Source organism: Euleptes europaea, chromosome 11 (assembly GCF_029931775.1).
Source record: "Euleptes europaea isolate rEulEur1 chromosome 11, rEulEur1.hap1, whole genome shotgun sequence".
Lineage (NCBI taxonomy): Eukaryota > Metazoa > Chordata > Lepidosauria > Squamata > Sphaerodactylidae > Euleptes > Euleptes europaea.
Genome location: NC_079322.1, coordinates 32,528,090 through 32,556,046, shown reverse-complemented (window position 1 = coordinate 32,556,046; position 27,957 = coordinate 32,528,090). Strand labels below are relative to the sequence as shown.

The following is a 27,957-nucleotide window of genomic DNA, read 5'->3' as shown; positions in this document are numbered from 1 at the left end:
CTATAAAAAGAAGTAAGCCAAATGTATACCACATAGGCTTCGCATACCACAACTCCTTGTCAGATCCGAGTTCGAATCTGCAGGAGAATATCGAATCTTCCAAGCCTATGCCATCCAGATTAACTGTTTTAAATACAGCTGAACAACCCCGTGGGTGAGACAGGCAGGAACTCTCATGGGTTGCATATGAGATGGAATGTCCCATGAGCCCTCCCTCCTTGATGCTGAGGTGGCCATGTAAATCGACTTCGAGGTCGGTGGGAAGACACTTGTCATAGAGAGGATGAGTGTCTATACACCCCTGGGGGTGCATGCATTCCAGTAGGAGCCCCAAGAGGCTCTGGGAACATAAAGGGGGGTAACGGAACATGGCTGAGAAGCCTTCCCCACATGCTGCACAATATTTCAGCCCAAGCTTGCTTACCCCACCAGCGACGGAGATTTCTGACGTCGAGGGAAGCAGGTTGGGGGGCTGCAATGCCGAGACTCCTCCCCTTCTCTGAACAGATGCCGCCTCGGCAGCAATAGACGGTCGGCATGGAGGCAACTCAAACCCGCTGGTCTCAGCACCGAGTAGGAATCGGTGTATGACGTCGACAAGAGCCCGGTGGCTGTTGTATTGGTGCGACAGAGGCGAGCCAGCATCGAGGCTTTAACACCCGGAGGAGTAGGCGTTCCCACCTCCTTGGAACTGCTCGACCTCGAGACCTCCTCTCTGCACGTCATGGGGGACTGACCCCCTAGTGCTGTAGACTAGCAGGCTTCCCATGGAGCATCATCCATGCACGTCATGGGGGCCAGAGCCCCTAGTGCCACAGTAAAACGGCTTCCTATGCAGCCTTTCGATCATATTGGCAAAAAAGAAATAAAATCCTGAAGAGAAATTTTCTCTGAGGTAACAGAAAAGACGCTCTGAAACAAAGCTAGTTCTCTTACTCTTGGCCTGGGACGGAGGGGAGGGGGAGCGCTCCAGGCGCTCTGAAGCTCCTAGTCAGTTCTCCGTGGCTGGCCTGCGCAAGCGCATTCCCATGCGGGACTGCACAGAAGCCACGAAGATGAACAATTGTTTCTCTCATATGTTAAAAAGTAAAGAAAGGATGCTGCTGCTGGTGATGGTAGTGTGTGAGTGTGCACATGACTGTTGCATTGAAGAATGGTCTCGTTAAGCTCAGATAGATACTGAATGTTGTGACAAGTTCTCAGATGAAATCACAGAGTGACTCTCTCTTAAGGAAATCTGGAATGCTAAAAAGGGAATACCACTTTCCATATTTCCAGTCTGAAAAGCACATGCTTGTAAATCCAGTTAACTGCAGCGAGGATTAACATGGAACTTAGTTTAATTAAGAGAGGTGCCTGAACTGAATCTGAGCCTAGTCACAGTGCACAGATTTGTTAGAGCATCTGCTTTGCATGCAGAAGGTCCTAAATTCAATACCTGGCATCTCCAATTAAATTATAAGCTAGTAAGTGATATGAAAGATCTCTGCCTGAGACCCTGGAAAGCCACCGCCAATAGACAATATTACCCTTGATATGGGCTTAGTCAGTAACCCTGTTCATATGTTACAGTGAACACGTATAAATCCTGCATGCACATACATATGTCTGCTTTGTAAGAAAGAGAATGCATTGCACATACTCTTTAAAAATCAAACTGGGGACCAGTACCTGGATAAATGTGGGGTTTAAATTACACTTTCAAACTGTTCATGCTTTCACTATAACTTAAGAATTATTCAGCTCACATCCAAAGAAAAATCAAGTGCACACTGTTCATGGATTTAAGAGTGTTCAAAGTAATGTGTGAACCCAGCTAGTATAAGGAAGCCTCATGTGTTCATGATAAAGGACAGGAGGAGCTAGCAGGGAAATTTCTCCTCTCTATAAATGCATGCATCTGTATGCATTTTGACCACTGGCACACTTATCCATGCATTTGTTACCTTGACACCATACCTCTGAAATGTGCTTAATCTGAAAAGGCCTTTAAGGACTGTTTTGAAGTTTCCGTAATTCATCTGCCATGGAGACCACTTTGCAAGGGACCCATGATACAAGTCCTCAAGCATCTCTGCTGGTTATAGAACTCAAGAGGCTGTTTGTGAATGATAAAGTTCTGAACAAATTAAATACCACCCACCAAAGAGACCACCCATACTCATATGTTCCAATACCACCACCACCCTAATCAGTGGGGAACATATCCATGTACCAAGTTCAAATAGCAAAGGACACACAGAGAAGCAATCTCTTCAGGTTGTCCCTTTCCTAATGACTTTCCAAATTCCAAGCATCTTAGAGAAGCGTTGTAATTTTTAAAGTTAAGTCTAACTTTTATGGGCAGGGCTAAATTAGAAAGGAATGCACAGTAAATATAGGGTGACAAGAATTGCTGGACTTAAAGCAGTCAGAACTTTAGCAGGTTCAGCATGTTATGCCAAGACGAGAACATGATTATGCTTATCTATTGAGAGCTTTATTGCACTGACCCTTTATTTAAAATTACATTTTTGCTTTTCATACCAGATCTTTGAAAAATGATGGGCTTGAAAACAGACATTTAAATAATGATATAGTTGTTTTCTCATCTATTCTCACCTAAAACTTCACAGCCCTATTACGCTGTTACTGAAGTGCAATACAATTTGCAAAATAGGGAGTTTTTACAAAGACAAATCTGGGTTGTCACACCTAATTTTTTTCCCAAGCTGCCAATGGAGTCACAAAGTCATTTACATCCTGGAATTTTTCAGAGGTTTAGTAATTCTTAATTTTCTCAATGCTCCTCTTGTGGGTTTATTTTTTAAATTACAGCTGCAACTAAATGCCAGGAAATGTAACACAACCGGAAACCGACAAAGGGATTTCAGACTGAACAATCATACTGTAAAGTAGAGAGTCTAGAATATATACATGGTTCGGTTATATGTGTTCCATCACCTGATTCTATCCTAAATAGGGTTCCCAACCTCCAGGTATAGCTGGAGATCTCCAGCCAACAAGAGATCAGTTCACCTGGAGAAAATGGCCACTTTAGCAATTGGACTCTATGGCACTGAAGTTCCTCCCCTCCCTAAACCCCACCCTCCTCAGGCTCCACCCCCAAAATATCCAGGTATTTCCCAACCAGGAGCTGGCAACCCTAATCATAAAGTTCCTATACTCAGCATTAGTCATTGCCTAGTAGCCTGATCCTATGAGCCATCCAAAGCTGGACACAAAAACTTTGGAGCCAACAGCTGAAATCCTGTGTGGTGTAGTAGTCAGTGTGAGTATGAGGAAAGGCCCAGATTGGAAACACACAACTCTGCTATGAAAAGCGCACGGAGGGTCGGGCCTTTCAGCATGTTCTACACCTCACAGAGCTTTTGTTAGGATAAAAGGGTGATGGAAAACTATGCATCCTGCCCAGAGCTAATGGAGAAAGGGTGGAACCACAATAAACAAACCTTTCAGCCCCAGGGACCAAAGTCCCATTGCAGCACGACAGGCTCATGTTATCATTACTTGTTACCCAGGAGTTTAACTAAGGGTTTTTAATCTTTTTAAAAAGTTCAGGCTGCTTCTAGCCTGAGGACTGTTTTATGACTACTCTTTTAGGTCTGTCTGTCTGTCTGTCTGTCTATCTTCCTTTCTTCCTTTAAATGCTTATATCTTGCCTTTCCTTGCGGCTCAAGGCAGCTTACAAAGCACAATGGGGGAGAAAATCCCAACTGAAAACAAACAAAATAAAACCTCAAACCCCACCCTCTTCCAAAAATGAATGCCGAATGCTGTTTCATGCTCTGGCTAGTTTTAAAATTATTAATGGCTAATGTCGTTTTATGATTTTACCGTGTTTTGCCCAAACAAACGACACAATTGCAACAATCAACGATCAAAGGCGCTTTCGGTGTCTTCGCAGCAAGTGTCTTTCTCTGCCTTTCGGTGTCTTTCTCTGCCTTTATGGGGTCTCAAAGGGGCTTTCGGTCACTTTCCCTTCCCCTCCCCACAACAGACACCTTGTGAAGTAAATGGGGCTGAGAGAGTTCGGAGAGAACTGTGACTAGCCCAAGGTCACCCAGCAGGCTGCAAGTGGAGGAGAGGGGAATCAAATCCAGATTACAGTCTGCCACTCTTAACCACGCTGGGAATAAGTATGAAAACCCCACAATTTTATGCTATGTAATTTGCACAATGCAGAAATCTCCATGAAGGGATTTCTGTAATATCTAAACCACTATAAGAAAGCTCAAATGCAGAAGGTGCTTGCTAACTATTCTGCATAGAACTTTTCTTTTTTTATTATTTTTATTTTTCAAACAACATAAAAACAACACATACAACATACCACACACACGCCATATATAGTCAATGCTCAATGCCTAAAACAGGGTCTTCATCTATGAGTGGAGATACATTAATCTGTATTATCTAGCATTAATCTTTAAATCTTACAAGTAAATAAATCGTTTAAACCAAGCAGGGGCTATATATAATTATCCTCCCCCCTCCAGCAAAATTAACAACCATGCAAAACGCAATAGTTATTGCCTTATATCAATTACCATATCATCAATTATAACATCTAAAAAATAAATGATTATACAAATTTAATATTATTAAACCTAAAAAAGAAATATGTATATACATATATAGCTACTTTCCACCATGATGGCCTACATTAGAGGCGCTCCTTAATATTGTTAGATATTCTGCATAGAACTTTCCCCCAAAAAATCCATTTAAACATCCCAGCCCAGTAACATGAATACACGAGGCTCATAGAACATGAGAAGCAGAACATACAACTGTGCTGCCAACAAGGCGAATGGGCCATATTCCCCACAGCCACAGCAGGAAGAATCCTACAGATCTAGGACACGGAGTAATGGATTTAAACTAATAGAAAAGCGATTCCACCTAAACATTAGGAAGAACTTTCTGATGGTGAGGGAGGTTCGATGGTGGGATGCACTGCCTCGGAGGGTGGTGGAGTCCCCGTCTTTGGAGGTTTTTAAGCAGAGGCTGGATGGCCATCTGTCGGGAGTGCTTTGATTGTGAGATCCTGCATGGCAGGGGGAGGGTTGGGGTCACTGGGGATGTGTGGGGGGAGGTAGTTGTTAATTTCCTGCATTGTGCAGGGGGCTGGACTAGATGACCCTGGTGGGTAGAGTGTAGAGTGACACCAACAGGTACAAGCTGAAGCACCTACACGTCTGGACTTCAGGGATGTGATGCTCTGAAATAGCAATGCTTGTTTCCTTCTAGAACTACTACTGTCTAAAGCCTTTATTCTGAGGATGGCGAGAACCAGACCTAATTAATTTAGCGCATTGAGAATGTGGGGCAAGGGGATCCAAGCATTGATTGGCCTCACATGGTTGTATATACATTTACTGCACCACTGCACACATAGACGGAGTTGCAAAGCTGGGCTTTTTGCCAAAACTCGTGCCAAACTCTGCCTTATCTGCTTTAACTTACACTCTCAATACACCAGAGCAGTCATATGTGACTGCCCTGCAGAATATGCACACTAAGACCTAAACTGCACATGCATTGTAAAGTGTAAGACGGTTGAAATTAACCTTCCTGGTCAGACACCGATCAACTCAGAAACCCACAAGCACATTAAAAACTGCCTGTTCTCTGCAGGTCATAAATCTGATGCACATCACATGCGTATAAAAGCGCCTTTCTGTTTTTCACGCATGCACACCAACGGTGGGAGGAGGCTGAAATGCACTTGACGTGCCACAGTGTGAATTTGGTCTAAGTGCATCTTAGGACAAACCCAGATTTCTGGAACATGACTTTGAGCTCGTAGCAGCATTTAATATCACCCAATGGAAGTGCTCTAAATCTGAGATTATGGATTATTGATGGCACAAAATAGCTTACAGAAAGGACCTGAATCAGCTTTCATGGAAATCAACAGGATCCATAATGCAGGCATGTCATTTTGAAATCAAAGGTATGGGGTGGGGTGACCAATTCTAGTATATTAACATCAGCATGTGTGTGTGAGAGAGAGAGGGGGGAGAGAGAGAGAGAGATCTGTTCTGCAAAAAGCTTATGTTGTCTGTTCAGCAGTGAAAATAGAAAACATGATCTCAGGAAGATTTACTAACTTGGCATAGGACAGACTACCTCTCACTATAATAGACAAACCCTGCACAGTTTGCTCAAATACACAGCGATCCAATGCAAAAAAAAAAAAAAAAAGCAAATGGTAACAAATCAATATCCACAGTGGTATTACCATTTCTCAAATCCAAAGCCTCTCAAAACATTTTCATCCAGCAACACTTATTAGTCACTGTAACAGCCAAAATAGACCGAACAGAACTCCCGCTGTAGCAAATTAAATTTTAGAAACAAGCCATAATGATTTTACGCACCTACAAGGGACACTGCTTCATTGCCATCACGCTGTGCACCGTGTTCAAAAACAAACCCATGCTCTATATTATATCATTATTTATGGATGACAGAGAATTCACTTTTCGTACTGATTGTATGTAATCATCACTCTGTGAATGGGCTCCACAGAAATAATGGTCAGTCCAGATTTGGAGTAAATATGATTCACTGTAGTAAAACCATTTGCTGTACCTGCTAAGTCACAAATGCAAAAGCAAAATGAAAATTGTGTTAATTATAGCACACAGGTGCTTAGGTTGTCCCTGTGTGTTGAGAATGCTGTGACACAACAAGAGTCAATTCCAAACATGCCGAGATAGAACACCCAGAAACACTTATCTGCACTCCATTACTCCAGGATTCGGGTAAGGATTTAAATGTTCTGCCAAGTTAAGAGAGGGTTCCCATTAAATGGAAACCAAGGACTTCATACTAAACGCTCAAAGACACATTCCAGTTTCTCAAAGCTTACACTCTGAAATTCTTGTTGATGTCTAAGGTGCTGATGGACTCAAATCTAACTGTTCTTCTGCAGACTAACATGGCTACCCTCTGAAAGTTTCTTCCATGTTTACTTTCAGTGCTCTCATACATCCTGAATAATGCACTTTAAGAACATAAGAAAAGCCCTGCTGGATCAGACCAAGGCCCATCAAGTCCAGCAGTCTGTTCACAAAGTGGCCAACAAGGTGCCTCCAGGAAGCCCCCAAACAAGACAACTGCAGCAGCATTGTCCTGCCTGTGTTCCTCAGCACCTAATATAATAGGCATGCTCCTCTGATCCTGGAGAGAATAGGTATGCATCATGACTAGTATCCATTTTAACTAGTAGCCATGAATACCCCTTTCCTCCATGAACATGTCCACTCCCCTCTTAAAGCCTTCCAAGTTGGCAGCCATCACCATTTTGGGGCAGGGAGTTCCACAATTTAACTATGCGTTGTGTGAAAAATCCACTTTCAATGCACTTTAACGATCTTTTGCAAGTGGCTTTTGCCATTTCACACAGTAAAATCCAGCTGCAAAGTGTATTGAAAGTGCATTATTCAGGATGTGTAAAAGTTCTATTACTCTGTTTTTTCTTTTACAAATGCAGCCGCTGGCATTGGTTTGTGAGAAAGACAATGGTGAGGGGAGAGAGGGAAACCTCAGCTATTTCCTTCCCCACCATTTTTTCACTGAAAAAAGCCCCCATGCAAACACACTGCTTTTACTCCTGCAGGGAAAAACTTGCAAGTCCCCATATCATACCCCCATGGTGTGTGTGTGTGTCTAAAAACAGTTCTCAGGTAGGACGTCTACTTGGGAGGAAAGGTTTCCCTTTCTTCCCCACATCATTCTCCTCCTTGATAAAGCATTCTTGGAGGCTTCATAGTCAAGCCCTGAGCTTTGCCCTGATGTGCTAGCTTTCCATGGGGGAAGAAGTTTTGTTTTTTAAATGACAACATTCAAATGCACAGACTCTCACAGGCTACATGAGATAGTAGAGTCCAGAATAGCACCATGTCCTATTAGTGTATATTTGAATCGGCCTCATTGGTGTGGGAGAGTCACTAAATTCAAGATCCTGTAGTCTACTTCACAATTGTACTAAATATAGCTCTGCCCTAAATACATTTACTTGGACTTGAGCCAATAGAAATTGTGGGAAATACTTCCAAATACTGACTCATACAACCACCATGCTCATGAGAGATGCTATTTTCTTCAGATTTTGGTGACTGCCTGCTCAACCAAGCAGCTCTTCACCATAAACAGAAGCTCTACTTTTCTACACAGTCGCGTATAGCCTCTGCGTGGCAAACAACTTACTTGTACATTTTGTAATGGCTTGTATTTAAATACTTCTGTTTTTAATTGTAAACTGCTTTGACCAGAACTCTAAAGAAATGGCACAGAAATATTCTAAACGAATGAATAATGGAGTTGTTCTGGTCGAATTCCCAGGGAGCCACTGGGGCCCACACAGTATCCACTTGGCCGGACTAGTGGTGATCAGGAATTCGATTCAGCAGTTGACATAGATCTGCACTAGATTACATTATCTGCCTTCTGTCACCATATGGGGTCCAAGCCAACACAAGCAAAAACCGGTATGGCAGCTAAGGAATGCTTTAACTGTGTGGATGTCAACATTTCAAAAACAAAACTGGACTCAAAAATCAGTATATAAACCACGGCAATCTCATGTAGCCCAGAAAAAAATGTTTTATTTTTTAAACTGTGGCCAGGATCTGAAGAGTCCCAAAGCACCTGCACATGCAAAAGAGAAGAGGGTATTCTGTTCATTCCCCCTTTCCAGCCATTCCTAATATCTCTTGGGGCACAACTGCAGAAAGTCTCTCCCCCCTCTGAGGACACAGGTATAGTATTTAGCACATAGCCATGCCCTTGTATTACTCAACTTTACAGAGTATACCACCAATCATGGCTGTTTCCACCCACCACATGGTGCCACGGGGGGGGGGGGCACCCAAGAGGCAGATCAGGCAGAGAGTATTTTGGCATTTAAACTGGAAACGAAGGGAATTGTTCTACCCTAGTCCGGTATTTCTATCTCTGAGTTCATTCTCACAGCATCCAAACTCCGCTCTAAATTTCATATCCATGTGCTCATTGGTGGTAGCCACATCAGTAGGGATGGACTCATAAGGCACTGCACACCCCATGTTTTTTTGTATGTTTTGGAGCCCCGGTACAGTAGAACGTTTTCTGGTGCACCACCAACTTAAGCAGCCATCCTTACCATTCATGTAGGAGGGACGTTTTCCCAGGGTTGAGCTGTAGGAAGAGACGACTGAAAAGCCCTGTACCCTTCTGATCAGGGATCCCCAACCTGTTTGAGCCTGTGGGCACCTTTGGAAATCGGACACAGGGTGATGGGGGCAACCACAAAACGGATGCTGTGGGAGGCACAGCCAACCACAAAATGGCTGAAATGGGAGGTGGAGCCACACACACCTCCAGAGGAAGTGCAGGGGAAGAGAGGTGTAATTTTAAAAATACACGGGGAAATATTAGTGAGAATAAAACCAACATTGTGGTGGCATCGGCTGCCAAAGCAACTTTATTTTAATCTACAAAGTGGGTTTCTGATGGACAATCAGAAGCTGTGCTGGGCAAGAGACCCACCAGGCCCTACCCACTTTCTGCAAACACTTGGTAGGCACCAGGAAAGTGATAGGTGGGCACCATGGCACCCTTGGGCAACATGTGTGGGGGGTCCCATCTTCATATCCTAGGGCTATATCTTACTTCGAGATCATTTTATCTTTCTGGTGACCCAGTTTGGGACATAACCCATAGCTGATGAAAGACTTAGTAATCAAGCACTGTGCTCCAAATCATGTTTTTAAAACTAAACGGTAAAGCTTCTGGGAAAGAAAGTGGTACACAGCCATTCCTTCAATAATTATATATACTGGAGATCTCTTCTTCGAGCCCATAAAATCTAGCAATCCAATAGTGAAAAAAGTTGCTGTGGAAGAAAGATGAAATTGGAGGTTTGGGATGAATGATCACAATGAATACAAATGTATGCACTGAATGTACATGCACTCTGCAAACTACGTGTATAAAAATTAAAACATTGGGGATTTTAGTGCTACATTGAGCCTGACAGAGAGAGGAACTGAAAGTCGCCACCATAACAGTGCAACCCCCTATGATCCTATCCAATCTTGATACTCATTTTCTGGGGGCTTACTTCAGATGTCTCTGCCATCTGAGGCTAGACAGGTGGCACCAAAACTATAAAATTCCCTCTCTAGGGAGATTTGTCTGTCCCATTCTATAATTGTCTTCTGCCAGTGGATGAAGACTTTTCCATTTTGTCTGGCATTCTCATTGACCCTTCTTTCCTTCCATGTGGCTATGTGTTTTGTTTTAATTGATCTATATGTGTGTGTGCCTTGACCTGGATAGCCCAAGCCAGCTCAACCTCGTTGGATCTCGGAAGCTAAGCAGCGTCAGCCCTGGTTAGTCTTGGCATGGGAGACCACTAAGGAAGTCACAACACAATGGCAAGCAAGGGCAAACAACCTCTGAATGTCTCTCGCTTTGAAAACCCCATGGGGTCTCAATAAGTCGGCTGTGACTTGACTGCAAAAAAAAAGTGTATATGTTAACTTATTTTAATGTTTTATTGTATGCCACCTTGGTGACCCTCAGCTGGGTAAAGAGGTGGTTTGAAATGTTTTAGATAAATAAAAATAAATCAATAAAATCCTAATAAAACCTTTCTAACCCACAGACTTCATGGACTTTGAAGAATGTAACTCTGCTTAGAATGGCACTGTAATAGTTTATTTGAACAAAGCAAGAGTTACTGCAATTTTTCATTCCACCTTTTCCCTCTACCATGTATCTGTGATTTGAACTTTGGTATTATTTATCATACTGGCACCAGAATTTCTCAGCACTATGAAATCCTTAGGCAAGCTTTTAAGAAGCTCTGCAAAAGTCTATAGGAACAGAACTGCTCAAAAGCAACACCATGAAAACAAGTTCTCTTCTATGTCCACTCAGAGTTCTGAACCTAAGTGATCATATCTCTTTAATTGAACACAGCAGGAAACAAGACATTTTAAAGATGACAAATAAAAAGGGAAGAGACACAAAGAATTTTAATTTATAATTTACTTTAATTATTATTTTATTCAGAATGTAAGCTACTAGTTTCCTATTTTGGGGTAAAACTCCTGTAATATTTCATTTATTTTTACTGCAAACTTACAAGATTTCTGTGCTAGCAGAAAGCTTCTAAACACTAGTGTAAGGATTAACAGTAATGACTAGCGTTTGCAATCCCAAAATATTAAATTGCTGCAAATATTCAAAACAAAAGTACATTACATAGGTTATTTGCAGTTGATAGCTAAGTTATGCAAGAATTCCAATTTATCAGCTCATCCTGAGTATGGGAAAATGAAAGTCCAGTGTATCTCCTTTAGAACAATTAAGGCAAGCTGAATCTCATCTTACTGAAGTCTCTCCTGTCATAGAAGTGCAGGAAAGTGGTCACTTTTACTGAAATGCTTTTGGGTGAATTTGCTAATGGAGAGCTTTTCAGAGGTGATCATACCTAAGCATACAAGGGGTAAGAGCAAATTTGACCAGCTTATCTCAAATGGAACATTTCAAAAGACTCCCTGATTCCAGGGAGTCAAGAGTAACAATAACTCATCCAAACATTAAATATCCTTCTTAGGGTCCCCAGGTAGCCCTCTTGGCAACCAGCGGGAGCTTGAAGGGGGTGGGGCTGGGCGCAGCAATCCATGCACCCAGTGTGATGGCCTCACTTCCAGGTTTACCCTGAAGCACTGGCGATGCTCTAGTACTTTCCCCAAAAAACTCTATGGAAATCATAGAGTTTTTGGAGGAGCGTGCTAGAGTGTCACCAGCATGATGCCGGCGCTTCTGGGTAAGTGTGTCATTGAAGCTCCCCTTCAGCTGGACTGCTTCCACCTGCTGACCAGCTGAGGGTCAGTGGGCAGTTTGGTCAACTGGCTGGCAATTGCCCACCATTACTGAGAAGATGGGAACCCTAATCCTTCTACGCTTTCAAATAATTAGAGCTCAATTGTGGCTATTCTTGCTGTATGTGATCAAGATCTTATGACCACATTGAACCATACCCGCACTTTCACAATGTACCATCATCAAACACTTATCAGCCTTTCATTTTTTAGAAATTTAGGGTGGGGGGAACCTAAGATCCTAGAAGGAAATTGTAAAATTGCAAGATAAACAAACAATTTCTGCTGAGATTATTATACTTTGCCACTTACTAATGAGTTTAAATAAACGTTGATCAATCTTTAAATATCCATTGAATAATGAAATTTCATGCTGCTCATACTTCATAACTTACAAATCATAACACAGAAATTGCTCAAGGAAAAACTGAAAATACTGCTCAGCTTCGCAGTATCAATATAGTCTGAAGGCTTCTGTAACCAAGATTTTTTTAAAAAATAAATTGTGCTAGAGTCCTGGGAGCAGCCATAATACTGTGAACCAGGAGTTCAATATAATATTTTCACAAACAAAGATGCTATGTATTATTAATTTATTTATAATATTTTATATTATAAAATAATTATTAATTATTTTATAATATTTAATTTATTTTAAATATTTTGTCCCATTTTCCTCCTGATCAATGGGATATTCAAAGAGCTGTCATTACTTGCACAAACACATCATGCACCAGGAAGGCAAAGCCGAGGTGAAAAATCACTCTGAATCTTCACTTAAAATCATTTAAAAATTATGTTGCAGAGAATCTCATGTTTCTCATGAGTTCCTGAATGAGAAGAACAATCATGGTCTTCAACACAACTTGCCCACCACTGTATATCTTTCCATGAAGTAACAGTGTCTTCACAGTCATATGTAACAACAGTAAGGCCAAGAATCTTGGCACCCTATAGCTTTCCCATAACTCCCCTAAATACACAAAAGCGTTGCGGCAGATGGGTTGAGATTCTTCAGCAAGAAAATCAATGGGAAAAGAGTTACCTGAAGATGAAACAATTAGATACCAAGACAAATGTAAGAGGGAACATGCTTGAGCCAACCAGAGATAGCAAACGGCAAACGAATCGTTTCCATGTTTTCACTACTGTCATTATAAAACGGTATATTAAACAACACCAATGGATAAATAAAACAATGATTCCTTTTGAAACTTTAATGACCAACAAGAAAATATAACAATAAATTATTTAATATTAGATCTTGATGGTTTCAAGGGAGCCCATTGTAATGCTAACTGCAGAGGGGGGGAAATAGATATATCGATTCAGGTCAGGCAACTTTTTAAAAACAACAACAAGAGGTCCACCAGTCTGCATTTCAGTTAACATTTAAAAAAGCACAACATTTTGTACGTCTGTTTCAAAACTGTGCACAAGTTAATTAAGCAAAACATAAAATAGAAGAGATAAGTGCTGGAGATGTTACCAGCATAAAACAGATTTCCTACATACGCGTTTAATGCAGAAGTCCCAAAGATGGAGGTATTTTGGAAAACTAATGTTATATGTTTTCCAAATGCTGCTTAAAGATAACTTGCTTCTTAACTCAATTAACATATTACTTACAGTTCCACCCTAAGTACAGTTACACCCTTCTAAGCTAACTGACTGCAATGGACTTAGAAGGATAAAACTCTGCTTATGATGGCATTGTTGGTCATCTGAGAGAAGCTGTTCATGAATAAGCATTTAGTTTTGGATGGTACTCAAAACAGAAATATTAGTGACAAACCATTAAGTAGCATAAAGCTAATATTCCATCATTTGAAAGAATTGCAGTCTAAGATTTGTGAATTGGCAAGGTTGATGAGTATGTAGAATTGAGAGCTTTTTAAATGACATACAGGGTCCTTGGAAATTACTCCCCCATTTAATTTAATTTTATTTATTTAGCAAAAATATAAATGTTAACATCTATAAAAGTTTTCATTGGTGTAATCTATTAATCACATTTTCTGAACTCTTGTTCTTCTCCTTACAAGAGGCTTATGAGTTCCAAATCAGTGATAAATGTAAACAAGCAATGGCATTCTCATTTTCGAAAGGGCAGTGGCCATTATTTCTTCGTTCCAGCATACTTTGCTACAAACCAAGATCTTCGTCCATCAATCTAACTTAATTCAATCTGTGAAATGCCTCATCCATTCCATTTTAAAAATTGACAACTGCAGACTGGGGCTTCCATCACATCCAGCAATATTTTTTCCTCATTCCTTTTCTTTCATTTCATATCCAGTCTGAGGTATAGTTCTTATAAACTCAAAAACTTGCATACTTTGTGATTTTGGGTTTGTACTAATAAAAAGGTATAATTTTATGATCTCTGTATGCATTCTGTTTTCACAACACATTATTTCTGTGCTTTAAAAATCTTATTATGTAAGTATGCCTACTGTCAAAAGTATTGCCTTTTTAAAAAAACAGTAGCATCAGTTTCCAGTGCTGGAGAGCCAGTGTGGTGTAGTGGTTAAGAATGGTGGTTTGGAGAGGTGGACTCTAATCTAGAGAACCGGGTTTGACTCCCCACTCCTCCACATAAGTGGCGGATGCTAATCTGGTGAACTGGGTTGGTTTCCCCACTCCTACACATGAAGCCACCTGGGTGACCTTGGGCTAGTCACAGCTCTCTCAGCCCCACCTACCTCACAGGGTGTCTGTTGTGGGGAGGGGAGGGGAAGGTGATTGTAAGCCGGTTTGATTCTCCCTTGAGTGGTAGAGAAAGTTGGCATATAAAAACCAACTCTTCTTCTTTTTCTTCTAGATTGAGGTGGGCAACATATGGTCTGTGGAGTTCATCTAGCCCAGTGATCTCTAACATGGGGCTTGTGGGCACCATGGTACCTATGAATGTCATGTCTGGTGCCCCCTAGCATCTTTCCAAAAGCAAAGAGCCAATTATGGCTTTCCTCCACTGTACTGAAGCAGAAGGTGCTTCAGAAAAGCCCAGGAGGAATCAGCTTTGTGTCTGCAGGGAGTACCCATTCTGAAAAAGCTGCCTCCATCTTAGAAGGACACTTGGCTTGCAACCTCCAAATATCTGTAGAAGCTCCCAGTGTTTTGTGACTGGATTCAGCCCCCACGGTAACCTTTTACCCCCATTGCCCATTATCTATTCTCAAAATTTCAAAAGTACCCACAGGCTCAACAAGGATGGGAACCCCTCAGCTTTATTCTGGCTGTTATTACCGTATTTTTCGCTCCATGACACGCACTTTTTTCCTCCTCAAAAGTGAGGGGAAATGTCTGTGCGTGTTATGGAGCGAATGTGCGCACAGAGCCGGCTGGGCGCGCTGGAATGATGCGAGCCGGCTCTGTGCACCCCGTTCCAGCGCGCCCAGCTGGTTCTGTGCGCCCCACCCACCTCCCACCTGGGAGGCGGGCGGGGGTGCACAGTGTTGGCTGGGCACGCTGGAACAGCGAGCCGGCTTTCCCCGCCCACCTCCCAGCTGAGAGGCGGGAGGGGCTAACAGAGCCGGCTTGCGTCGTTCCAGCGCGCCCAGCCGATTCTGTGCACCCCGGGCGCACAGAGCCGGCTGGGCGCACTGGAACAGCGAGCCGGCTTTCCCTGCCCGCCTCCCAGCACAGAGCCGGCTGGACGCGCTGGAACAGCGAGCCAGCTTTCCCCGCCCGCCTCCCAGCTGGGAGGCGGGCAGGGCGCACCGGCTTTCTCCGCCCTGATGGCCAGCTGGGGGGGGCGCGTGTTATGGTCAGGTGTGTGCTATGGAGCGAAAAATACAGTATTTGTTTTCCACCCACAAGATATTTAGAAGGAATCTTTTCTGGAACATGGAAGAACAAAAGTCTTACATGCTATACTGGAGTTTACTGTATGTCATGCACAATGCAAACTTTGATTGAGACACAAATCCGGTGCAAAGGGAAGAATTTAGCTTAAATTAATTCAGGCAGGGGGGAAAATCCTGGCACGTAAAATATAGCTTGTCTAATAAGCATGAAAAAAATGAGTTAGTGCGAAATAATGTTCATAATGCATTAATATGAAAGCTACTTTAGAAGTTTAATTGACAAGTTGGTTTAATGAAGTATAAGATGTTAATTTGTCATTCATCATAAGGCTTACTGAACACTATTTTACTAACCATTGCCACAATGCTTAGAAAACATGAAATCAAGTAGGATTTATTTACCTTGAGAAAATAAGACACAATCCCTGATTTCTTTCACAGGCTTCCTTGTCCACTGATGAACACATGAAGCTGCCTTACACTGAATCAGACCCTTGGTCCATCAAAGTCGGTATTGTCAGACCAGCAGCAGCTCTCCAGGGTCTCAGGCAGAGGTCTTTCACATCACCTACTTGCCTAGTCCCTTTAACTGGAGATGCCAGGGACTGAACCTGGGACCTTCTGCATGCCAAGCAGATGCTCTACCACTGAGCCACAGCTCCTCCCCTAACTGATCAATTTATACTAATAAAACATCTTACGCCATACATAATAAGGGAGAGATGGCCAATTCACAAAGCCAAATACAGACCACCATCAGGATTTGATAAGCCCAAACCCATCCTGTTTTTGCAATCTCACATAACCTGTAAAAAGAAGAGGGATTCAGGTGTGCATGCCTGTCTTTCAGCTTATTTGGATCCGACATTCATGGTAAGTAGTAACCACAGTTCCATCCAGAAAAAATGTAGTTTCCGTAGGACCTGGGTCAGCAAGTAGCTTAACAGGAAGGCACGGATAGAGGATGAAGAGACAGTCCCAACTATTCACCAAAGTAACAAATCCTGACAGAAGACCCAACCCTCATCTCTTGCTTCGGGATTGGAAACTGGAAGCGTTGGCTCAGGCAGGTGGTTTTGGCCCTGCCTCTCCAGTTGCTGATTCCTACTTTAGAAGCATCACATTCAGAGACGTCTGTAGTCCAGAGTGCTCACAGTGCTCTATAATCTGTCCACAGTAGCAGTTTCTCAGTGGAGAATCAGTGGCTAATTAGTGCAACAGTCCAAGTTCTCCTTCCCATAGTCACCAAACGGAAGCCACTACCTGCTAATTTTCATTCACATGTGCAACACCCTATAAATCCACACTTACTACAATCTAGGAAGTTATTTCCATTGAGCATTCAGAATTAAAATGATGGGGGTTGGGGGTGAAAAGAGGAAAATAAAGAGCCAGGAGCTTCCATAGCCACCAATTTGTCCTTTAAAGACAGATAAGTGAATTTCAGACAACAGTAGCATCTCTCTAGGAAGAGATGGAGCAAATCCCTGTTTTGCTGGTATCTATATTAAGCTTTCATGGAAAAGGTCACTTCTATAACCTGATCCACATTTGCCCTTAAGTACAAGCTTCAAGCACAAGCTTTGTGTGAATAAAATATAACTTGTCTCATGAAAGGTCTCCTATCAGACTCAGTGCACAATTTAAACTCTTGTGCTGAAGTTAAAGGTATCCTTGAATAGAGTGAAATGCTTAGCACCTCGCAAGATTGACCTTCCAGGAAGAGATATTAAATTCCTGCACAGATACAGTTACCTAATGTAAGTTTGATAACATAACTTTTAGGCTACTGTAAAATTCCCCTACAAGGAACACTCTTGCAAGGTCTACTTAATTCCATTAGGAAGTTCTCAGCAGTAGACCCTCTTTTTTATTACATCCTATTCCACTTCTTCACTCAGGAGCTCAGATTAGCATTAAATGTTGCTGCTGTTTCATGATCAAAACAACCCTGAGATGTAGAAAAGCCTGAGGGAGATAGACAGAATGAGAGAGACCTTTAATTCCAAGAAAAGCATGAGACCCATTAAGCTGCAAGCCTATGATAGGAAGTTTTGTGACACAGTCACATGACATCAGTTACATGACAGGATGAGGAGTGTCAGAGTTATTACCTCTCTGAAATCAAGGCCTGGGCTATGGGCAACACACAAAGAAAGCCAAAGACAGGAAACACAAACTAAGAGCCAGAAGGTGTATCATACCATGGAGAAATGCCTCTATCACTGAGTGACTTCACTTTGCCATCTTGCTGCTTCTCTCAGCCTGAGTGCGAAGAGAGGCAGGGCGTATGGCACCTTTGCTCTCTACAAGCGCACTAGCTACAGATCCTCCGAAAAGCGGCTAAAATTTATGGTAGATACACAATGGTTTGTGACCCTGCAGTTGGGCTATAAGACCCATCTGAGGTTCCTGACCCATGTAAGGAAGCTGCATTATACCACACTGGATCTCACCAGTTCAGACACGTTCATGACCAGACACTTCTGTAGGCAATTTATACCAGAGCAGCTAGAGAGAACCAACCCTTCCTCCCACAAAATAATCAGTGTTTGACTGCCTTCTTTTTCTTCGTTGTTTCAAAGACATTGCTTTCCTTCGCCATCACGAGAAAACGAAGTAGAGAAGGGCCATCTCCAACACAAATTAATTTCTAGCTGAATCCCAGCTAAAATGCAGCACTTTTGATTACACACATACATTTTTCATATGGCCAGTATGCACATGGCCAGTATAGAACATTCAATTTTTTTTCCAGGTAAAAATAGATACACAAGGCAGCACTGAAATACAGGGCAACAGTGATTAATGTGCCATCTGCCTAGTAGTTAGTATGTTTCACTGAAGATCTGTGCAGTGCAATCCTGTGTAGAGTTACTCCAGTCTAAACCAATTGATTTTAATGGGATTAGGCTGAAGTAACTATGTACAGAATTGCACTGTCAATCACCCTTTCAGAGAAAGTTGTTTTCTTTCTTTTTTAAAATGTGCTCCCAAGTGGAAACACATTTTGTAGGTGAGATATTACTGCCCGGTTAATCTAGTCAACTAAGAGTACTAGCAGCAGTACCTCAGTCACCATCAGAGCCAGACTGGAACTGAAGTGTATAATTTTTTTTTATAAAATATCAATTTCAGATTCTCTGTCCAGGAAGGCTACCATCAAGTAGACCACCACCAACTGATGCATGTGACCCAACTGTGAAATATCAAAGAAACGTTGTGCCAGGAAATGAACCTTCTACATTCATAGTGGGTACACAGAATTACAGCAAACATTAACAACATTATTGTCGAAGGCTTTCACGGTCAGAGTTCATTGGTTCTTGTTGGTTATCCGGGCTGTGTAACCGTGGTCTTGGAATTTTCTTTCCTGACTGTCCTTCAGTGTTACTACTCTGAAGATGCCTGCCACAGTTGCTGGCGAAACGTCAGGAAAGAAAATTCCAAGACCACGGTTACACAGCCCGGATAACCAACAAGAACCAATTAACAACATTACTTTTATACTGATCACAACATACATACATATGTTCCTGCCTATCCAATGAGATCATCATCTCATGCATCTTCCTCCATTTTCAGGGGTAAGGCATGCAGTGACTAGAAGCAGGGTCTTTTCACTGGGGTACCCAGACTCTGGATTGCTGCTTGCCCAACATCAGATTTTCCATCAATTTGGTGCTGGGAGATTTATTTGGCCAAGCATTTAGGAGACCTCTCTCCTTTTATGCCCTGTCTACCCTCACCCCCCACCCCCACTTCTCTGGTGATGATTTTGTCTTTATCTGTTGATGTTCGTGCTAGTTTTAATCTACGTTGTAGCTATGCTGCTTTAACTCCTGATGAATACCAGCTAATTTTAATTTTCACTAATTTTAAACTGCATTTAAACTACAGTTATTTAACTTTCTATCCAATGCTTTTATGATTTGTAAATTTAATTTGAAAGTATGTGAATATGTGGTTTTAATTGCTTTTAGTATTTAGTCAGTCACCCTCTAATTGAGTGGGAACGACAGAAATTATAGTCCAATTAGAATAAATTCTTTTCATTCACCTAAGTAGCTCTTTAGACTCTGGTGTGAAGGCCTCTCATTTAAAAAACTTCTGTGCATGTGCTGTATGTAGCACAACAGTAAGGATGTTTACATGATCTTATTCCCATTTAAGTGTACACAGGATTACAGCCTACACTGATGCTTTAACTAACTGCTACAGCTCTTTGGTCTCACAACAACCCAAAATACAAATGTTGAACATGAAATAAGAGATACCAACATATGAACTTTTCAAGCTGCAGATCACAAATGATGAACATGTTCATAATTTCCACAGAAGAAAAATTCAAAACCCTAAAATCTATTTTTCCTTTTAACATCTTTCACCGCTGCTTACTGGGTTTTTAAAACCATTTCTATACTACTGCAGGGTTTTTTTAAAAAATGTTTGCTGATCCATTGTTTACTGTCACTATCATTTTACTGCTGCTTTTTAAAATATTTAAATAGTTTACTGCTGGCAGTTATAATTGTTTGTTGATTGTTTTCATATTGTTTTCATATGAAAATTGGAAGCCACCTTGGGCATCATATAAATGTCTTAAAGGAAGGTTTGTTTTGTTTTACAAAGAATGGGCCCTGCTTGGATATAATCCCATCATATTTGTCTTGTGACCAGTTTTTATTTTAACTATTCCACAGATTTTATTGTAGTTTCATGCATTAAACTGGGTCACCTTGAGACCTTGGGTTATGAAGCACAATATAAATACTATAAACAGAAAAACCCTTATGTTAGTGTGAAGGCTTGCAAAGATGGTAGATGTAGAAAGCAAAGAAAGTCAATGGCAAAGTCAAGTAGAGCCAGGGTGATGTAGGGGTTAGAGTGCCTGACTAAGCTCAGGAAGAAGCCCGTTTGAATTTTCATTCTGCCCCACACAATAATTTATTCTGAGTCAGTCATATTTACGAGTCTGATTTCAGTAACCATGGAACCGCACGCTACACATTTATCCAGAAGTAAGGCCTACCAAGCTCAAAGGGATTTGCTTGCAAGTAAGTGTAGGGAGGTACTGCTGCTCCCATGGACTTTGCTGCAGCTCAAGAACAAAAAATTCAGAGCAGCCAGGCTTTAAAAAAAATTAAAATAAAGCAACAGATACTCCAAAGACATCTTGTTTACCATCCTCTGGAGCTTTGCCTCAATAACACTATTTTCCTACGCACATCACCTTGGTTCCTTTTTTAAGCGCTTAGAGGACACTGACAAATCCAAATGAGAATTTCAGAGGAATCGCTGCATTAGGCTATAGCAACAAAAATAGGAGTCCAGTGGCACCTTAAAGACTAACAACGTTTATTATAGCGTAATGCTTTATGCTGGGATAAATTCTGTTAGTCTTTAAAGTGCCACTGTTTTATTGCTGCTGCAATTGGTTTGAGGCCACACATCCCCTTGTAAAAATCATTAGAAACAGAGTGGAAATGCACCAAAGGCTTTATGTTGTTGTTGTGACTATATGTATAAATAAGGGCATTCCCCGCCCCCCCCCCAAGCAAGGGACCTAAATGCACTGCCAGTGCTCATAACTGATAAGCATACCAAAACAGGGGGGGGGGGACATTAGTCACTTCACTGGAAGGGAAAGATCCTTGACTCACCCCTGCTTCCCTCTGAGAGTGCAAGGGAAGAAAACGCCTGTCCCAACTCACCTTGCTGGTCTACTTATAAAAAAGGAGGAGAAACTATAGGCCATATATGCATGGAAGGTTTTGCCTTGGACTTGCTGCTCTCTAGATGCGCATTTCCCCCATCCAGATTCTCAAAACTCATCAATAAGCCCCCCATGCAGAGTTTTGAGGATTTGGGTGAGGGGAAATGTGCATCCCGAGAGCGACAAAGCCAAGGCCAAACCTTCCGTGCATAAATGGCAGATGCTGCCTATAGAGAGAACCCGAGAGAGAGGCAGGCCAGGTGCAATCCTGGCCAGGTAAAGCAGCATCCGAGGGGGAGCCCAGCAAAACTGGAAAGGGGCGGAGGAGGAGGGGGGGGAGGGAGGTTCTCCCAAGTCCCAGCAAGAACAAAGAAGCGGCCATCCGGCCACCCCTCCGGAGAGGAGCTGCTTCCCTGGAGCCGCTCAGCACCAGCCACCCGGCGGAAGCGCGCCACCCGCTCATCCATCCTGCAACAACATGACCAGGTTCACCCGCTTTCGGCCCCGCGCCTCGGGGGAGGAGGCAGCAAACGCTCCAGGGGCTTTGCGGAGGCGTTTCAAGTTTATTTTTCCGTCTTTGTGGTTGTTTTTTTTACCCTCCTCCATCCCGCCTTCGCCGCTGGCGTCGCCGCTCATTGGTGCGTCCCCCCCGGGCAGAGCGAGGCGCTCGGCTGCCGTGGCCGCTCTCTCTCTCTCTCGCGCGCGCGCGGGGCTCCGGTCGCGTCGCCGCCTGGCCGCCGCCGCCGCCGAAGCCTCTGACAAATGGCTGCAGGTGGAATTCGTCCGGCCCGGGGCTTCGCGCTGCACAGGCGGGCGCTCAGGACACGCCCCGCGCGCTTGGCTCCGCCCCCCAACCCCTTCCCCCCCCCCCCCGGCCTCGCCGAGCTTGGCCCGCAGAGCGGATCAGAGCGGCGGAGGCGGCGGCAGCTGCTGCGGTGTGGGCGGGGCCAGGAATACCTCACGCGACCCCGAGCTGCTGCCTGCGGCCGCGGGCCGGGTGAGAGAGTGAGAGAGAGATGTGTGTATATATTATATATTATAATATAAAATATATATTTTATATTGAATATATATTTATATATATAAATAAACAGGGAATACTATGGCATGAATTAACTTGATCTTGGTTGTCAGTGACCCATATACATATTGTAATATGTATATTACAATATATACACATTACAATATATTATATGTATATGTACATTATAATGAATTTTTATATATTTTATTATATATATATATATATATATAAATTATGTGTGTATGTGTATACACACACACACACACACACATATATATATATAAACTGAATACTATGGCATGAATTAACAGGGAATACTATGGTACAGGGAACGCTATGGCATGAATTCACTTGATCTTGGTTGCCAGTGACCCATATACATGTTGTAATATGTATATGTGTCACTGGCAACCAAGATCAAGTTAATTCATGCCATAGTGTTCCCAGTTGCTATGTATGGGTGTGAAAGCTGGGCAATGAAAAAAGCTGACGGGAAGAAAATAGATGCCTTCGAAATGTATTGTTGGTAGGAGAGTGATAGGGATACAGTGGACTGCCAAAACGCGCGTGCGCACACACACAACAACAACAGTGGGTTATAGATCAAATCAAGCCTGAACTGACCCTAAAAGCTAAAATGACTAAACTGAGTCTGACTTTGGTCACATTATGAGAAGGCAAGAGTCACTGGAAAAGGCAATCATGCTAGGAAAAGTTGAGGGCAGCAGGAAAAGAGGAAGACCCAACAAAAGATGGATTGACTCCAACAAGGAAGCCACAGCCCTCAGTTTGCAAGACCTGAACAAGGCTGTTAAAGATAGGATGTTTTGGAGGACATTGATTCATAGGGTCGCCATGAGTTGGAAGCGACTTGACGGCACTGAATACACACACACACACACATATTGTAATACAGTACCCCAAGGTTAATATGTAAAATTAGGGAAGGGCATCATATATCCGAGAGAGAGTATCTTTCCTGATAATTCCAGAGGAATAGCCATACTAACTTATTACAGCAAATATTAAACAGGAATCTTGTGACCCCTTACAATTAGTGCAGTTTATTCCACCATAAGCGGCAGTACGCCACCATAGAGCAGTGGACCACACTTTTTATAACAGGGACCCACACTGAACGCCCAGACACCTCTTCCAGGGTGGAAACAAAGCAGAAACCCAGTGGCACCTTAAAAGCTTAGAAAAATTTACTCCCAACACCAGCCTTTGAGACTCAGAGCATCGTATACACTGCCTGCAGTGTATATCCATTCGGTAAGGGCCTCCAACAAGTAGCTCACTGGCTGCTGAAGAGTTACATTTCCCGGAGCAAACGATCACACAAAGATCTGCTCTAAGCATTTTTAAAGTGTTAATTTTATTAACTTTTCTGCTGCTTACCTGATAGCTTCATTTCTGGTGCTCTTCTAAGTCCATATTTCTAAAAGGTAAAGGTAGTCCCCTGTGCAGTTACTGGGTCATTACTGACCCATGGGGTGACGTCACATCACGATGTTTACTAGGAGGAACTATGTTTATGAGGCGGTCTGCCGTTGCCTTCCCCAGTCATCTACACTTTACCTCCAGCAAGCTGGGTACTCATTTTGCCGACCTCGGAAGGAGGGAAGGCTAAGTCAACCCTGAGCCGGCTACCTGAAACCGACTTCTGTCAGGAAGAGATCAGTTCACCTGGAGAAAATGGCCGCTTTGGCAAATGGACTCTATGGCACTGAAGTCCCTCCCCAAACCCCGCCCTCAGGCTCCGCCCCAAAAACCTGTCGGTAGCAAAGAGGGACCTGGCAACCCTACCCAGAAGTGATATCACACCACCACAGCCAGCAATTTTTTTAAAAAAAGTTTTCTTCCTCCTACCTGCCAGTAGGCATATGGCAACCCTGCCTCAACGTGCCGCTGGATTCATGTTTATTTTTACTATGTACAATGTAAAATAGTTGTTAGACGTATATATTTTAATATCTATAGCATTGTAAGGGCTGCTTTTATGCCTATTCTATGAAGAGGCCCCAGTGAGTTCAGTGGGATTTAAACTCAAGTAACAGCCTGATTCTGTGGTTTGGCTTACACATGCAAGAGAATGAGATGGCGGAAGGACCTGCGCCACCTCCAGCTGCAACTAGTGGATCCCAGTTTTGAATGCTCCTTTTCATAAAAATCTCCATTCAAGTAGAGAACAAGCTCTGCATGGAAAAAGCTTCTGCCTCCTTCAGTTTGCATTCTGTGCTGTTTTTCTGTTACAGATTCTAATATTGCAGGAGAACCTTCCAAAATATGACCCTTCATTTCTAGTCTCACATGGCACAGTCCATTTTTAAGAACATAAGAAAGGCCATGCTGGATCAGACCAAAGTCCATCAAGTCCAGCAGTCTGTTCACACAGTGGCCCAACCAGGTGCCCACAAACAAGACAACTGCAGCAGCATTGTCCTGCCTGTGTTCCAAAGCACCTAATATAATAGGCATGCTCCTCTGACCCTGGAGAGAATAGGTATGCATCATGACTAGTATCCATTTTAACTAGTTGCCCTCTCCTCCATGAACATGTCCACTCCCCTCTTAAAGCCTTCCAAGTTGGCAGTCATCACGACATCCTGGAGCAGGGAGTTCCACAATTTAACTATGCGTTGTGTGAAAGAATACTTCCTTTTATCTGTTTTGAATCTCTCACCCTCCAGCTTCAGCAGATGACCCCGCATTCTGGTATTACGAGAGAGGGAGAAAAGTTTCTCCGTGTCCAATCTGTCCATATCATGCTTAATTTTATAGACCCCTATACAATTCTTCCACCTCAGGATCTCACCACCATTCCCATCTCATTCTCTTGCATATGTGGCAGGCTCCATTCAGAGGTAACTCTGGTAATAGCCTGGTCCAGCGCAGAACTAGACATGCCAAAGAAAACTGAAATCAAGGGATTTTGGTAAGATCAGTATACCTACTATTGTCATGTTACAGATTGACAACTGAGGTCAAACTGGAATGACTTCCCTTAGATCTGAGTCTGATGCTATTTTCCCTTTATGACATTAACTGCAGCCACACATCATCAGTTACTGTGCTGTCTTTACACTACAGCAATCATTCACAACTGGATCGGCTTGTCTGCACAAATAGCCAAGTTATGAAGATTGCTATGGCACAACATTACTGCAGCGATATGTGAATGCAGTCATTATGAGTTTGCTGCACTGTGACCACGTAAGAATTGTTCATAGTAGCCCAAGTCTCTCAAACAAATATTCAGGAGTGGGCAGTTTACATTCCACATTTTTGTGGGAGGGTGTTGAACAATGAAGTCTAGCATTATTTTCATGCACGCTTGTAGAATTTACAGCTGAGTTAGTGGGCACAATATTCTGGGAACAACCTGGATAAGTGTTTGAGAGGGGAGCGGAATCCGAGAATATGACTGTAGCCAAGTGATTGAAAACACACACAAAGCAAAAGTCCTTTATCACCGGGGAAGAAAGCGTGCTTTTAAATTAATCCCAAGTGAGACATTCTACCTCCCTTTGAGTTTACCTTGTAACTGCCTCAGGAAAATGCAAGTAGCACCATTCTTCAGCAGAATGGATGCTAGTTGATTTTCCCTCTCCTAAACCAACTGAAACGCGTTCTGGATTGTGGAAATGGCTCTTTTCTCACCAGCAGGTTTTGCAGCATTGGTTAAAAGAGCTAAAAGTGGAGGAAAAGAAGCTGATCTAAGCCAGAATGCCCCTTGTAATTGTTTCTTGTTCCAAATTGCTATTAGTTCTGCCAGGCTAGTTCATTGAATAGTTTTGTATTCCTTTTTAATCTTCATTTGTCTGACTCACCCCTAATTGAGCACTTTTGTTAATTAAGGTTAATCTTTAATAATGACTGGAAGCCTGAGTTGTTTCTACATTGATATGATATAAATATTTGTTATGGGTTGTAACAGTATAGGTTTAAAAATAATTAAATAGCAATTAGTTATGCCTGTCCTTATCAACCTGGAGAGGTGGATATATTCAGTGGTATAACATATGGTAAAGAGCTAGTGTGGTGTAGTGGTTAAAATGTCGGACTAGGATCTGGGAGACCTAGGTTCGAATCCTCACTTGTGCCAGGGAAGCTCACTGGGTGGCCTTAGGCCAGTCACACACTCTCAGCCTAACCCACCTCACAGGGTTATTGTGAGGATAAAATGGAGGAGAAGAGAACAATGTAAGTCACTTTCGGTCCCCACTGAGGAGAAAAGTGAGATATAAATAAAGTAAACAAAATATATATCAAAGATTCCAGATTCTATCCTTGGGATGTCTGTTTAAAAGAATCTTGGGTTGCAGGTGTTGGTGAAAGACTTTTGTTTGCTGCTATCTGCTGGTCCCCAGAGAGTTGCTGCCAGTCAAAATAGATAGACAATACTGAGTTACATGGTCTTAGTAAATTCCTGCCTTAGTAAGGAACTCCCTATTTTCAAGCTAAATTGAATTATATGCATTGTAAAAAGTCACCCATGTTACAGGCAGGGATCTTCCATACGCAAAATTGACCAGCTTCTCTGCAATAAGGAAATTCAACCTCTCTTATCAGCAGTCTCCAAGCCCTATGTAAGGCTATTTCCCGCAAAGCTTCCCCCCCCCCCCCCACAGCCAGCATGGTTAAGAGTGGTGGTTTGGAGTGATGGACTCTGATCTGGAGAACCGGGTTTGATTCCCCACTCCTCCACATGAGCGGTGAAGGCTAATCTGGTGAACTGGATTTGTTTCCCCACTCCTACACATGAAGCCAGCAGCTGGATGACCTTGGGCTAGTCACATCTTTTCAAGCAGGGTGTCAAACTCAAGAGGACCGGATATGACATAAATGTCACTTGGTTGGGCCGGGCCATGCCTCACCATCCCAGATTGAGAGTGGGGGGGGTGACTGCCTTGGCTGGCTCGCGGGCCGGATAAGAGCTCTCAAGAGTCCAGATCCGGCCCTCGGGCCTTATGTTTGACACCCCTGTCTTAGAGCAAAACTGGCAAGTTGGTATTTCCCAACCTGGAGCTGGCAACCCTAGCTCAAGGGCATGTCCCGCCCAGCCACGTGGGTCATTGTCAGGCAGCCCACCACAATGAGCGGTGGAGGCTAATCTGGTGACCTGGATTTGTTTCCTCACTCCTACACATGAAGCCACCTGGGTGACCTTGGGCTAATCACACTCTCTCAGCCCCACCTACCTCACACGGTGTTTGTTGTGGGGAGGGGAAGGGAAGGTGATTGTAAGTTGGTTTGAGTCTTCCTTAAGTGGTAGAGAAAGTCAGCATATAAAAACCAACTCTTCTTCTTCATCATCTGGGGTGGTTTAGGAGCATACAGGTACCTGATGATCTTGGACCTACATAATTCCCGGAAGGAATCACGGGGGGGGGGGGGCAGAAATCCAGGCAGCGATTCAGGCAACAATACAAGGGAGACCCAAAGAAGAAATATGGAACAAACTGGGTTTGGCAAGTGAGTCAGTACCCAGTGTAGGCAAGTCAAAACCCGACACAAGGT

General features: G+C 42.9%; 1 protein-coding gene across 1 annotated transcript in view; it reads right to left on the bottom strand.

Annotated features, from left to right (window-relative positions):
- GADL1 (glutamate decarboxylase like 1) overlaps window positions 1–22,051 on the bottom strand; it is a 99,245-nt gene extending 77,194 nt beyond the window's left edge. Inside the window, exon 1 of the mRNA XM_056857596.1 lies at window positions 22,007–22,051. Within this exon, the coding sequence (XP_056713574.1) occupies window positions 22,007–22,046 (40 nt within the window). The 5' untranslated portion in view covers window positions 22,047–22,051. The remainder of the gene's footprint in view (window positions 1–22,006) is intronic.
- Between the last annotated feature and the right edge of the window lie 5,906 nt (window positions 22,052–27,957).